At 35.7% G+C, this 14,754-nt stretch overlaps 1 protein-coding gene across 1 annotated transcript in view; it reads left to right on the top strand.

Moving 5' to 3' along the window:
• Nucleotides 1-14,754, top strand: part of Il1rapl2 (interleukin 1 receptor accessory protein like 2) — a 1,274,770-nt gene that overhangs the window by 1,241,680 nt on the left and 18,336 nt on the right. Inside the window, exons 7-8 of the mRNA XM_008852990.1 lie at nt 3,065-3,210; nt 12,961-13,104. Of these exons, the coding sequence (XP_008851212.1) occupies nt 3,065-3,210; nt 12,961-13,104 (290 nt within the window). The remainder of the gene's footprint in view (nt 1-3,064; nt 3,211-12,960; nt 13,105-14,754) is intronic.

Here is a 14,754-nt window from a genome sequence, read left to right as displayed (position 1 = left end):
TGCTCTTTTCACAATAGCTAAGAGATGGAAGCAACCTAGGTGTCCCTCAATTGATGAGTGGATAATGAAAATGTGGTTCATTTATACGATGGAGTTTTACTCAGCAGTAAAGAAAGATGAAATCATGAAATTTGCAGGTAAATGGATGGAACTAGAAACTGTTATACTAAGTGAGTTAACACAATCTCAGAAAAAAAATCGACATATGTTCTCCCTCATATGTGGATCCTAGGATCAGACTCTGATAAATAAGTATGCAAACAGACATAACTACAGGAACAAGGAAAATGGAATGGAAACAGGGAGGTAAAGTAAAAGAAAGAACTTGAAAGAGAAGAACAGTAGAAAATAGGCCTTCATAAGGGAGATATCGATAAAAATTGGGTTAGTTTAAGGGATGGGGGAGGGAAGGGTATGCAAGGAACCTAGGGTTTAAAGGGAAAGAAGGAGATCAATAGAGATAGGACCATAGGAGAAAGGTATTATTAAGGGAGAAAAGGGAAAAATGGGGGCAACTTAATTGGGGAAACCATGATGGTGGGGTGAGACAATGTGAGAGATAAATAATGCCTAGCTAGTTTTAAAAACCAGAGGGAACCATATCAGTCCAACAACCTACTGACAAATTACACATACCAGATCAAGAAGTATATGTCTAACCACGGTTTATCTGAGAACAATTGGTCTTTGCCCAAGATTTATCTATGTGGCACACTGTAATTAAAAGTACCAGACTGGTAGAAATATCCTTGGATGTTTAACAGACATTCTTTGAGGCCTATACTAATTTGGTCCGGGGGACATAAAGACAGCTTTTGCTCCTTGCCTTCCTAGGTCGACTAAGTTCTAGGGGACTATGGGCATTTCTCAAAATGTCCTGTAACTGTGGTGAGTCACCGGTCCTCTTGATCAAGGATGCTGCGGAGTACCCACCAGATGGACCTGAACCAGTGTCCAGTCTACAAAGAGGAGGGTGAACACAGAGGAAACATTTCCTCCATGCTTCCAAGTGAAGCCAGCCATGATTGAGCAGGACCTTTGACTTATCTTCACATAGATGGAACTGGTAAAAGAAAGGAGCCAGAGGATCCTCCCAAGCCCATGGGACCATTGTGGAACAGATCCTCAATCGACCTTAAGAGTAAAAATAAATTGTTTTATCTGGGACACTGTAGGGTCTTAAACACCAAAAAGGAAAGTATAACCAAAGATTAAAGAGGCCAATATAGTTTCTTAAGAGTCCATATGTAGAGCTAAAGGCTACATAACAATCAACAATGCCAGACAGGTCATACCTTCCTTTGGTTATTGGCCAAGGTGGCACAAGAGACTCCCCAACAGTAACCCAACATGGAATTGGGAAAATGAACAGCAGACCCCAAAGGAATATTGACAACTGATTGCTGCTAGATGAGGAACAGCTGATCTTCCTAATACAAGGGTCTCTAGATAGGCTGACTAGATCCAGCAGACAAACAAAGCACTGAAGAATGGCTGGAGGTGTCGACAACATAGAGGACAGTAACAGGGATGACAGAGTATTCAGGCTTCAGTATGTGGGAGGGGGGAGGCTATGGGAGGGTATCATTTGGGAAGTGGGTATATAGATGAATAAGGCTGTGTGAGATATTCTGTATGATATACACACAGAAAAATCAACAAATAATAAAAGACATATTTGAGGAGGAAGCATAACAATTTACTTCATGTTAAATAGTAGAGGTGATAAACATTACCAGTGAAATCTGCCTGATGACTTTCTATCCATACTCAAGTACTAAGGATCCGAGTGTAACTATGACTAGTAATCATCAGATACATAGAGATTAAAGACACATGTGCAAACATCTAAGTGTTAATAGCATTAAAAATGTAGGAAAAATCATATTTTAACATGAAATGTAGATATTCTTTAAGGGTTAAAACTCATTCAATTTTATATATTACAGGGTTTATACTGTGTTCAATATTGTATAACTGTATGAATTCAACTGTGAACCTAAAAATTTTATAGCCACTTTTGAAAGAGATGTATCTTTGCTCTGGAAATTGTTACCCAGTATGTTAAAGCTGTAATGAAATGCTTCTTCAAAAAATAAAAATAATCAACGAATAAAAAAATGAGTTATATTTGAGGAAGAAGCATAAAAATTTGCTTCATGTTAATTAGTAGCGGTAAAAAATTACCTGAAAACTTTATATCCATGCTTAGATGCCAAAGAGCTCAGAAAGTAACCAACTGTGACTAGTATTAATCAGATATATAGAGATTAGAAATGCATGCACAAACACCTTAGTGTTAATTGAATTAAAAATGAAGCTTTCTGTATGAAACTGTGTATTTTAAAAATGAAATAAAGGTCTTTTTTAAAGGTTAAAACCTCATTTAATTTTATGTCTTATAAGGTTTATACTGAGTATAGTATTGTATAACTGTATTAACTCAACGGTAAACCTAAAATTTTACAGCCACTTTTGAAAGATACGCATCTTAGCTCTGGAAATTGTTATTGAATATGTCAATGTTGTTCTAATGAAATGCTTCTTCTAAGTATGCGGTTATTAGGTTCAATGGTGAACCTAAAATTTTATAGCCACTTTTGAATGAGATGTATCTTTGCTCTGGAAACTGTTATTGAGTATGTGAAAGCTGTAATGAAATGCTTCTTCTAAAAAAAATAAAAAATATATATATAAAATTTTAAAAAACTAACTTCTAACATAAATCCTTTGCTTATGTAAAAATGCTAAAAAAATTAATTAATTTTCATAAGTTCTATTTGGGGGACAGAAATCATATATGCTCCCATTACAAACAGTGATATGTTGATAATTCTTTTTGCTGAATGAATTTTTCCCCTTTACTTTCTCATTTGTTCTTCAAGTCAAGTGCCATTTTTTGTGTTTTCTTGTTAGAGCTCCCCATTCACATACACACAGCCAGAGCTCTCTGTACCCACTGGGTTCCCAAAGAAGGCATGCTATTTAACCATCTTGTAGCTTTTGTATGACTGCTTTCTGCCTAATTCAAACCACTCATTCAAGTCTACCATCTTTATTCCAGGCTTCTAAAAGAGCATCTTGGAGAAAAAGAAGTTGAATTAACACTCATCTTTGACTCAGTGGTGGAGGCTGACTTGGCTAATTATACCTGCCATGTGGAAAACAGAAACGGACGGAAACATGCCAGTGTTCTGCTTCGTAAAAAGGGTATTGTTTCTAATAAATATAACTACGTTTTGGTTAAACACCAATAGTTATCCAATTTAAATATGTTTTCTGTCCATATTTTGCCATCTAATACAAACCACTTTTGACCATTTCTATCTTTTTAAGGAACAATACCTTTCTTGCTGTGCATATTGGGAAACAAAAAAAAAAAAGCCTATCAACCTTAAATAGTATTATGAAATAAACAAATGAAATAAAATATGGTTATGCATTAAGACAATTCACATAAAATATGCCTTGTCTATAATTATAAGTGATACATGTAATCTGATTTATATCAGCATTCAATAATTCCTTAGAATTTCACCTTCTTATATTTTATATTGTTTAGATGAAATTATGGATATTATATTATCAAATGAAAGACAAAGCTACTTTCCATTCCTAAATAAAACATTAGTTAAATATTTAACTGTGTCGTGTAATAAAAATTATCATAAATACTATATTTATTGTGATAATGATTTGGTGCTAAAGGACCATTAGTCAGTGCATATTCTTTTAAGTTTTTTGGCATTTCTTGAAAAATCTCTCTAAAGAGATTTTTCTAGATTTCGTAGAATTGTAAATGATGGGGAAACAAAAGAAACTAGATTTATAGACAAGATGGATAAAGCTAGCTATTCAAGTGACAATATAAGCTGCCAAAGAAGCTTCTGAATTGGCTCTTATCTTGCCATAAGTCCTGAATACGGTAAAAAGGCTAAATAGTTCATGTGTTCATCTGGGAAAGGTTTTTGGAAACGTAACAGAGCAAATGTTCTTAATCAGTGTTCCTGTTGCCTAGGCTATAGAACAATAGAAGAGATTCAGGTAGCAAAATCACTGCTTACTCATACTGGCCAAGATGGAATTTATATTTTCTTGCCAGACCTAAAACTTGAGCATGACTAGAAGCTCCAGAAAAATCAAGAAAGTGTGATTATTCTGAGAATAATGCCTCTATCTCTGCAGCACCATTTCTCACATGATTGAATTTGACTCTGTCTTAAAATGAAGGCGTATTTATATATAAAGGAGTCTAGTATAGAAAGAGAGGTCAGTACAGCCAGGTTTAGGAGTTCTGGTTCAGCCACCTGACAAAGCAAAACTGATTTTCTTGAATAATCTCAGAATTGTAGTCTCCTCATATGTAAAATGAGGGTAATAATACATACATTGTATAGTTTCCTGCTTAAATAAACATATGATAGGTATAAAATATATTCCACTTTCTTACTAAACTGAATTTGTATAATTTTTCTTCTACATGCCTTTGTTAGTTAACTTGGGTATTGAGCAGGTTCACATGCCTTGTGGCAAAGCTTACTTTGTTCCGGTCCATTTTGGTCTGATTTCTGGTGCAGAGATTCTCTAAGCCAGATTCTGCTGCTGAACTTTTGTATCTTCCAGCAAGTTATGCAAGGTTTTGCTACGAATAGACACTTGGAATATATTCTGGTTGAATAAATTATTAAAATTCTTTTATTACTGAGGATTCATGTGTAGCAAACTTTTACTAGGTATTGAGAAACAGATAAATAAAATAGAAAATCCTGAATATCTGGAGTAGAAAAATGCAGAGAAAGATAAACATCAAAGAAAATTTAAAATATATATGCATTTGAAAATGTCTATAGAGAAAACTCAGATGGTCTTATAATTCAGCCAGTCTGCACAGAAATAATTTTAGTTTCAAAATAAATCCATTCTGCTTAAAAAGTATAGCAACAACTGGAAGTCCTTCAAATTCTAGAAATCTGAAACTGGAAAATAAGACACCCAGAAAACTCTGCTACCTTCCATCTCTTCTACAAAGAAACTCTTCTAAAATCATGAATAACTGACAATATTAATTCTAACCTTTCTCCCTGAACAACTTGCTTAGTGTTCTCCAATATCTTCAGGGAGGTGACTTCCAGGTCTCTTGGACCACCCTGGCCAACAAGTCAAACGGAAGTTTCTCCTGTCTGTCAGCATTTCTTGTTATGTAGCCTTCAGCTATACACATGGACTCATGTAGAGATATTGTATGTGTAATTTTTAAGTAGGTTTTTGGACTAATATGATTCCTTTTGGTTTTTTTATACTAGCTAGATATTATCTATCTCTCCTCTCTCTCCCCATCTAACCATCTCTCCATGCCCTCCCCTTTTAAAGTATCCCAATTTTCCCCATTTCTCCCTTGATAATTCCTGTCTGCTGTGCTCCCACCTCTCTTGAACTCCTTCTTCCCCTTTACCACCATAGTTCCTTGTATAATCCTCCCTCTTCCTCTCCCATGTAAATAGTCCCATTTTACTCATTTCCCAATTAGTAACACATGTCTCCTGTGCTTCTCTCTCAGGTTCCTTCATTACATTTCTTTTTTTTGTTAATTTTTCATTGAATTTTTGTGTATTTTGTATAGAACACCTTAATCATCTTTATACCTCCTTCCCCACTGGCACCCTCCCATAGTCCACACACACACACTGAAATTCATGCATTCTGTCATTTGTGTTAAGGCCTGTCATGTCAATTTAGTGTCCCCAGACCTCCCTCAGTTTAAGTTCGTCCACTGAGGTCTAGTCAGCCAATCTATAGTCCCTCCCTTTAAGAAGATCAGCTCTTCGTCACCCAGCAGTAATCAGCTGCCAATAATTCTTTGACTAAGATTGGGCTCTGCTGCCCATTTCAACACAATTTCAGCCATTTTATATTTGACAAAGTTGCCAAGAACACACACTGGAGGAAAGACAGCATCCTCAACAAATGGTTCTGGCAAAACTGCATCTCCACCTATCAAAAAATGAAACTAGACCCTTACCTTTCACCTTGCATAAATGTAAACTCCAAATGGATCAAAGACCTCCATGCAAAACCTCAAACTCTGAAACTGTTAGAAGAAAACATTGGCAATAGCCTATGAAATATAGGTGTAGGAAAGGACTTTCTACATTGAACATCAGTGGCTCAGGGATTAAGATCAGCAAGTGGGACCTCATTAAACTAAAAAGCTTCTGTACAGCAAAAGAGACAACCTTTATTACATTTTATTGTCTTTCCATTCTAAGTTTTCTTTTTATTGTACCTATTAATACTACGTATTACATTTTATATTTGGTTTTTACCTTCTTCCTGCTGCTAGAAAGTATACTCTAAGATTAGGGATTTTTCTTGCTCTAGATACTTCTAGATTCATCATATGTAAAATATAATAAACACTGAAAATATTTGTTGGATAAAAACTCTCCTCATACATTATCAGCACAATGGAAGTGGGAGGAAGCATAAAAGAGATCGGTAAATGATTTCATCTGTGATCATGTCTTACATGTCTGACCAGAGTTACTTATGGATGTTTTTCATTTCAAATATTTTTACTTTGAGGCTTTATGGTGAAAAGTCAAAGGCCTCAAAGGTCAAGTAAATATTGAATTTAAAGCAAAGAAGACTGAGCATTTGAAAAAAATTAAAACAGACTAAAGAAAATATATTTCAATTAAGAGGGAACCTACTACTCCTCAGAATATTTTTAACATGCTTCAGGTATAGGAAAATTTCAAAGTTTTCAAGTGAAATTGAGAGGGTGAATATGTTTTTTTTAGCATTAGTATTCATTTTTCTGAAAACTTTTTGCAATTCAATAAAACCACATTTGGCACATGATATATCAGTTTGCTCTCTCCTCTAGGTACCAGTTACAGCTTTTCACTATGCTTTGCCAAAGAATACAGTTAAGTTTTCCTCATTTGGTCTCTTTGAGCTTTCAAAAATATGTTAGAAACCCAAATGAAGGGTAAAGATCCTTGAAATCTGTTGTAATTTAAAAAATCAGACCAAGCTTTATCTTGTTCTAAGAAACTTGATATATTTCCTTTGAATTTGAACCTATTAGGCTTCATCACAACACAGCCAGACCTTACTGGCTGTGGCAATCTGATCTAGACTATAAATATAGCTTGCTTTATGGAATATCTTTTTATTTTAGTTTTTTGAGATAAGATCTCACTATGTAGCCTCAACTTGCCTGGATCTTGCTACTTGGACCAGGGTGGCCTCAAACTCATAGAGATCTACCTGCTCCTGCTTCCAGAGTGCTGGGATTAAAGGAGTCCACAGCCATGACTGGCAAACAATAGCTTCATGATGAGATGTAAGCCAAATATTTAAAATCACATAACTGATCATTTTGGATCATAAACTGAAAAACGGTCTTAATAAGAACTCACATGCAATATGTCCAGTGATCATGGGAAGAATTTCCAAAAATAATACACTCTAACTGTATATGTCCTGCACGCACCTACCATTTCCTTTCCTCTGATGAACTATTAGCCAGTAATATGAATAATGATGTGTTAGTAAAAGGTCCATCTGAATTTTTTCCTTGTTAAGCCAATATTCTGAACTTAGACTAAAGAAATTTTAGTAATTATTTCTGCCTCTCTGTGTATACTCCCTTTCCCACAAAAGAGAGCTATGATACTAAATATCTATCTATCTATCTATCTATCTATCTATCTATCTATCTATCTACCTTGATCCCAAAAATATATAGGAAACTGACTTAGTATATTTAGGTTATATCGACAAAGTACACTGAACTGGACAATTTATAGAAATAGAAATCTATTTTTCATAGTTCTGGATGCTAGGAAATCCAAAATCAGTGTCATGTTTTCATCTGGTAAGGACTCAGTAAACATTTCTGTTTATGACCCCATCAAGTGGCTTCTTTCACTAGTCGTATTTCTACCAATGTTCTCCTCAACACCAGTTAGATAATTTCTAAATATATTGAGGCTGTGGTAGTTTAAAAGAGGCCAAATCCCATAGAGGAGGCACTGTTTATTCAGGTTCAGGAGGTATGGCCTTCTTAGAGGAAGATGTCAATGGGGATGAGCTTTGAGAGTCCACAGCCACGCTCCATTTCTAATTTTTTCTTTCTCTGCTTCCTGTGCCTACTTGAAGATGTGAATGTTCACTTTTCTCTCCTGGCTGGATCCTGCCGTGCCTCCCCTGCCAAGATGGACTCCTATCCCTCTGGAACCAAAAGCCCAATACACTCTTTCTCCTATAAGTTGCCTGGATCGTGATATTTCATCACACCAGCAGAGAAGTAACTACTAAAGAGGATTTTTCCACAGACCTAATTTTCTCAGGAGCCCACACCGGAATCTCCCATGAGTCTCATTGACACTGTATATCAAATCTCCTTTAGGTTCTACTTATTAGCCAGGTTCAAAGCCAATTCCACATTTGTCTGTATTTGTTACAGCAGCACCTTACTTGTCTTCACCAATTTATGTATTAATCCTTTTAGATGCTATAACAAAAAATATCGTAAAATGAGCAGTATTAAATAAACACAAATTTTGCTTATAGTTCTAGAGATTTCTATGTCCAGTATTAATGTGTCAGCATATTCTGTATGTAATAATGGCCTATTTCTCATAGATGGTGCATTCTTTGTGTTCAAATAGCAAAAGATGTAAGTAGACTTTCTCAGGCATACTTTTAGAGGTCTTTAACCTCATTCATGAGTGTGGAGCCCTCACAAGCTAGCTTCTCAAAGGAAGTTCATCCTATTACCATGACTTGGAGACTGGTTGGCATAGAAGGTATTTTCCCTGCTGGGCATCACACTCAGGAAATCATCCACACTAAAAAATATGCTATCACTAAGCAACATCTTGGGATAAGCAAGCAGATCGATTTGGAGAAGTTATCAACATTCAGATCACAGCAGAAGTCCTCAGGTAGGGCCTTCTAACCTATCTACCTTGTAAGGCAAAGAAGGAAGCTCGTTTATAGCCTGCGTCTTCTCTAGTCTCTTGATTTCAGTTGCTATTTTTCCTATACCATAATAGCTGATCTTTCTGTTCACACTACAGAAACAGCTGAATTCAAACTAAGAGTAGAAGAACTATATATGTACTTTGGGTACCTAGAAAAATTTACAAGCCCACAAATATTTGCTCCTTGGTTCCGTTTATCTCTATGAAGTGATATAAGACATGGAACAAAATAAATGAATTTCAGTTTCTCAGTCAGGAAGTGTTCATAGAAGTATAGATCCTGCTAAGATGGAAAATGGCAATTGCAAACAGAAGATGAAAGAAAAGACAGGTGTCATTTGGCTGATGGCAATTTTGCCCTCTGATTATAGGACAGATATTTCCCTTTTGATGTGACTGTCTCAGTTTAATCAAAGAATATTGGTTGGGTCTCAAAGCTTAAGTCCACAGGTTTCAACTTAACCACCATTATGTAATATCTTTCAAATCATTTTTATAAAAATGACCCCTAAATCATGAAGGTACTTTTAACACAACGATTTTATTCCATAAATTTGGTGCCTGCTATGTGGGAGCACACAAATTGTTTCTGCCGTTGAAGTTTTCCATCTACCTAATGGCAACTGTACAACATCGAAGTTAATGGGAAAATTTTCATTCAATGACTTTGAACACTGTTCTGACACAGAGAAGATGGCAGCCAAGGAGAAAGATAGAGGTGGAGGGATAGAGTCGGAGGAAGATAAAGGAGGATGGGGGAGAAAGAAAAGAAGGGAGAGAGGAAAGGATAGATAGGGATAAAACAAAGAAAAAAGAAAACTACCTGTGCTGGATAGCTTTAGTTGTCGTCTTGACACATCTGGGTTGAGCGAGCCTCAGTTAGGGAATTGCCTCCATTGAACTGGCCTGTGGCCATATCTGTGTGGCATTTTCTTGATTGTTGAGTGAATGTGAAGACCCAGGCCACTGTGCTGGTGACAACTCTGGGCAGGTTCTATATTATATAAGAAAGCAGGCTGAGCATAGGTCAGAGGAGCAAGCCAGTAAGCAGCGTTCCTCCATGGCCTGTGTTCCAGCTCCTGCTTCCAGGTTCCTGCCCTGAGTTTCTATCTTGGGCTCCCTGATCAACTGTGGCCCAGAAGATCTAAGCCCAATAAACCTTTTCCTCCCCAAGCTGGTATTGGTCATAGTGTTTTGTCATAGTAAGTGAAAGCAAACTACAACAGAAATAAAACATTTATAGTATAAATATGTTATCAGGATAAAAATAGTAGAAGTTTGAATCACTGCCCTAAGATGAAAGAGAAATTGATTTTTGGAATAACAAACCTGTATTGTTTCCATCGTACTGACCGTTTACAATGATACAAAGTGATGAGAAAACAAGTGCAGATTGTAATTTGCTTCCCAACAGATGTTTGATAAGCAAGTTTGATTTATACCCCATATAGAGGAAGGCAGTGTTTTTTAGGGAACTACTTTATAAGATAGAAGATATGCATGATATAGGGTAGGATTTTTATTTTTACGTAAAATTATGTAGCTTCATTTCAAAACTTCCTCTCTATTCAGTCCCCTCGCAGTATCCATTTCAGACAGTTGGTACTTCAGGGCATCCCATTCCTATCCTCTTCTTTCTTCCGCTTTTCCTCTTTCTACTTTAACACTGACATTATTTTGGTGTTTACTATTTCTTTTTTAACATTTTATTTATTATTTTTATTTTACGCATATGAGTGTTATGTATGCATGGAGGTAAATGCACCCATTTGCAATGCCTGCAGAGGACAGAAGAGGCCGTTCGATCCCCTGGAACTGTAATTACAGACAGTTGTTAGCTGCCATGTGGGTCCTGGGATTCGAACCCAGGTCTTCTGCAAGAACAGTCAGTGTTCTTAATTGCTGAACCATCTTTCCAGCCCCAAGGGTGTCTACTATTTCTACATTGTAGGTTTTTTAAAAATCAGCAGGTCTGTTGTGCCCAGTCACCATAATCTCCTTTCTTAGTCCACTTCCTTGATAAGATTCAAGTCCCTATTTATCATACAACTTAATACAACTTAATTCATATGTGGGACTCCATGGTGCCCCCTCCTTCCCTACCTATAATGTTCTGTAGTGTACTCTTCAATGAGTTATATAAGATCTTCCCAAGTTATTACAATCTTTCTAGTCAATTGCAGTTTATCTTCTTTCTTTGGAACTGAAAGGACAGGAATCAAATTTTCCACAAGTCACATGGAGTAAAGGAATAACACCAAGAGTTCTGTGGAAGAGCAAGTATAAGGATTCCTGTCGTTACTTCCAGGCTAGAATACATAAAGCAGTAGTGGGGTAAAAATAACCTTAAATTTGAAGTCAGGAGATCTGGGTTATTTTCCCATAGGGGACACTTCTTAGGTTGGTGACCATGGATAAGTGATTTAAATTATGAAGTCTCAAAATCTTCATGTATAAATTTGGTTAAAAATTCTTGTGCTACAAGATTACAGAGTAAATAACAGACTGACTGCTATAGACATATATCATTGGTAATGTAATATCTGTGTTACCTCTAATATCACATATTACTTCTATAATTTGTGCATCCTTTTTATAAACTATAACATGCTAAATTGATATTGTTATGTTGACCTTGACTTAGTTTGCTTAAGCAATGATCATATATACAGAAAAGGGACATTCCCAGAGAAAAGTTTTCTGTTTTTCTGAAGAATCACAGCCTGTCATAGTCAGGAATTTGGTCTTGACAGCATCCCAGAATCCATCCACCCAGGGAGACTGACTGATGCCAACCACAGTCTGAAGCAACTAATATACAAATTAATGGCACTTCCCCTCCCAGTTTGTAGCTATATGGTAAACTGAAATGGTAATAGAGGAGTTGCTCGGTAATTATGAAACTAAATTAAGTGGAGACCTCCAAATATTGTAGGCAATTTCATTTAATTATGAGGAGACCACTGGATGCTCTTGTCCCTCAGAAGAAAATACATCTGTTCTGGTTTCTCTCTGATTTGGCCAATACTCCTCAAGAAAAATGCTAAACCCAAATTCTGAACTGTTTTCTCACTTTCCATTTTTCTATGTTCCATGATACTGTTCCTTTTTTTGACAATATATTCTTTAGATTTGTTAATATCACTAATTAAGCTACAGTTAATTCACTGTTCTCTACGCCTACTAGACATTATTGCTTCCTTCCATTATGTGTTGATTCAATTATCCCTACTCTCTGAGTTCCAGGAATGCCCCACTGGAACATCTTAAGTATGCCTGGTGTTGGCTGAAAATGTTAAGTGATTAACCCAGATTTCTCATTCACTTTTTCTTCCACTGGGTATATTATATCACATACATATTATAGTAATTTATTCAAATAAGTAGGAGAAACGGGTAAGCTAATTCCCCCTGCTTAACATATATTAGATTATTTTCTACTGAGGTTAAGTGGAACAGTTAAATCTTGCAAACTCATTAGATTTTATTTGATTCTGAAAGTAATTTTATGACGTGAGTCTTCTGTAGAGGAATACAGCCTATGGCCTGTGAAGTAAAGGATGATAATCTTCTTAACCAATTAGATAATTTAACAGAAACAAGAAAACTTTATCCATGAATCCAAAGAAAAGAGCTTCCTGATAAATAGTGAAAGAAACGTGTGTGTGTGTGTGTGTGTGTGTGTGTGTGTGTGTGTGTATGAAAATAAGATGTATTCAAAATTAATTGGAAGATACTAAATGACTAAGGTGGACTTACTGCCCATAATAGTAATTGCTTAAATCTTTAGAAAATAGATAATTTTATAAAAACAAAATTCATGTGTACTTATAAAGAGCCAATTACTAAGCAAAAATATTATTAAAAGGAAATCAGAATGACTAGTACATCTTACATATGGAAATATGGGGAAATACCAAGTGTTGCTGATTTAATTACTTTTTCCTGTTCATTCTGTTTACTTCAGATTTAATCTACAGAATTGAGCTTGCAGGGGGCCTGGGAGCAATCTTACTCCTCTTTATACTGCTGGTGATTGTCTACAAATGCTACAACATAGAATTGATGCTTTTCTACCGACAGCATTTTGGAAGTGATGAAACTACTGATGGTAAGCTATCTCCTGTTTCCCAACTGCAACCAATAGGCAGTTATTTATGGTCATGTATGAGATTATTTCTATTCTTAGAAAACAGAAACTGAAAAACCTAAGTGTAAAGACCTCTGATATGTGCAATTTAATCTTAAATAATTTATAATAAAATGTTCATCCATAAATAAAGGAAAAGAAAATTATAAACAATAGGCAAATCTGAATAGCTGATATGTGATTTAAAAATTATTTTATTCATATTATGTTCCTATATTTGAAATTTCAAGGAAAAATTTTAAGAGGCTGTTACTTGATCTAAAGATAAAACAATTGCTGCCAAGCCCTTTTTCTTAGTAAAACACAAAAATTGATTCACATATTAGTTTGTCTAGAAAATTAAAACTTAACTCTAGGTCATTTTTACCTATTTTTCTCATCAAGAGAGCAAACAAACATAAAAATATGTTTTTACATTTTATGGGTGTTCTCCATTAACATCTCAACAAAGCACATGAACCTACATATTTTGGATGCTTTTAGTACCATTCTCACAGATGACTCAAAAGATACAAATTTAGAATGTGTTTGTTATGGATTGAATGTGCAATAACCCCCACAGACTCATGTATGTGAACACTTGTTCTCAGCTTCTGGCTTTTTGTAGATTGTAAGACCCTTAGGAGGTGTGGCCTACTTGGAGGATGTCCATTGCTGGTGGGTGAACTTTGTGAGTTATGGCCTGGTCTCCATTGTCACCTAGAGTTTCTGTTTTCTTCTCCCCCAATACGTGGGCAGCCTGCCTCATAAGGCTGTCCCACTGCCATGAATGGTGTCATGCCTTCCTCACCATGAAACTGTAAGCCAAAATAAATCTTTCCTTCCCTAAGCTAATTTTCTTGAGTATTATGTCACAGCAACAAAAATAGTATCAAATCCAGTGTCATACAAACTTACTGTACTTGCTTTATATGACTTTTGGAAATCTTTTTAAAAGACTTATTTTCATTTTAATATTTTATTGAGTTTTTTGCTTTCGTATAATACATATTAATCAAATTTCGACTCACTCCTCCATCACCATTGTCATAGCCTCCCCACCAGATTTCAGGTATTCTGTCATATATGTTAAGTTTTATCCAGTCAAGAATTTCTATCCAGCTGTCCCTCTGTAGAAGTAAGAGCCACAAAGAGGGGAATAGTAGGGAACAGATGTTACTAAGGGGGAAATGAGGAAAATGGGGACATTCAACTAGGAAAGGAGAAAGGAAGGACACTCAAGGAAACTTGGGGGTAAAGGGAAAGAAGGAACTCAAGAGAAAGAGATAATAGGGCACAGGTATTATCAAGGGGAAAATGGCAGCACTTAAACTGCCATTTAAGGAAGGAGCAGGGAGACTAGACAGGAAGAGGGGGACAGATAAATAGAACTTAGGTGGCATAAAAAGCCAGAGAGAAATTTATTAATGCAAAAGCTCCCTGAAAACTACACATATGATATCTGAACATTAGTTAGTGCATGTGTATACCTGAAAACTTTTGGAAATATTATAGATGAAACATCAACTAATCATTATACTAAGCCTGGTTCTTTGGACATTCAAGAATTTTCTTTCAAGAGAACAAATTGCAACTTTTCTAATCATTATGTATAAGAAATATGTTCATATC

This window comes from Nannospalax galili, unplaced genomic scaffold (genome assembly GCF_000622305.1).
Source record: "Nannospalax galili isolate Female #2095 unplaced genomic scaffold, S.galili_v1.0 scaffold25, whole genome shotgun sequence".
Taxonomy (NCBI): Eukaryota; Metazoa; Chordata; class Mammalia; order Rodentia; family Spalacidae; genus Nannospalax; species Nannospalax galili.
This window is presented reverse-complemented; position numbering and strand designations above follow the sequence as displayed.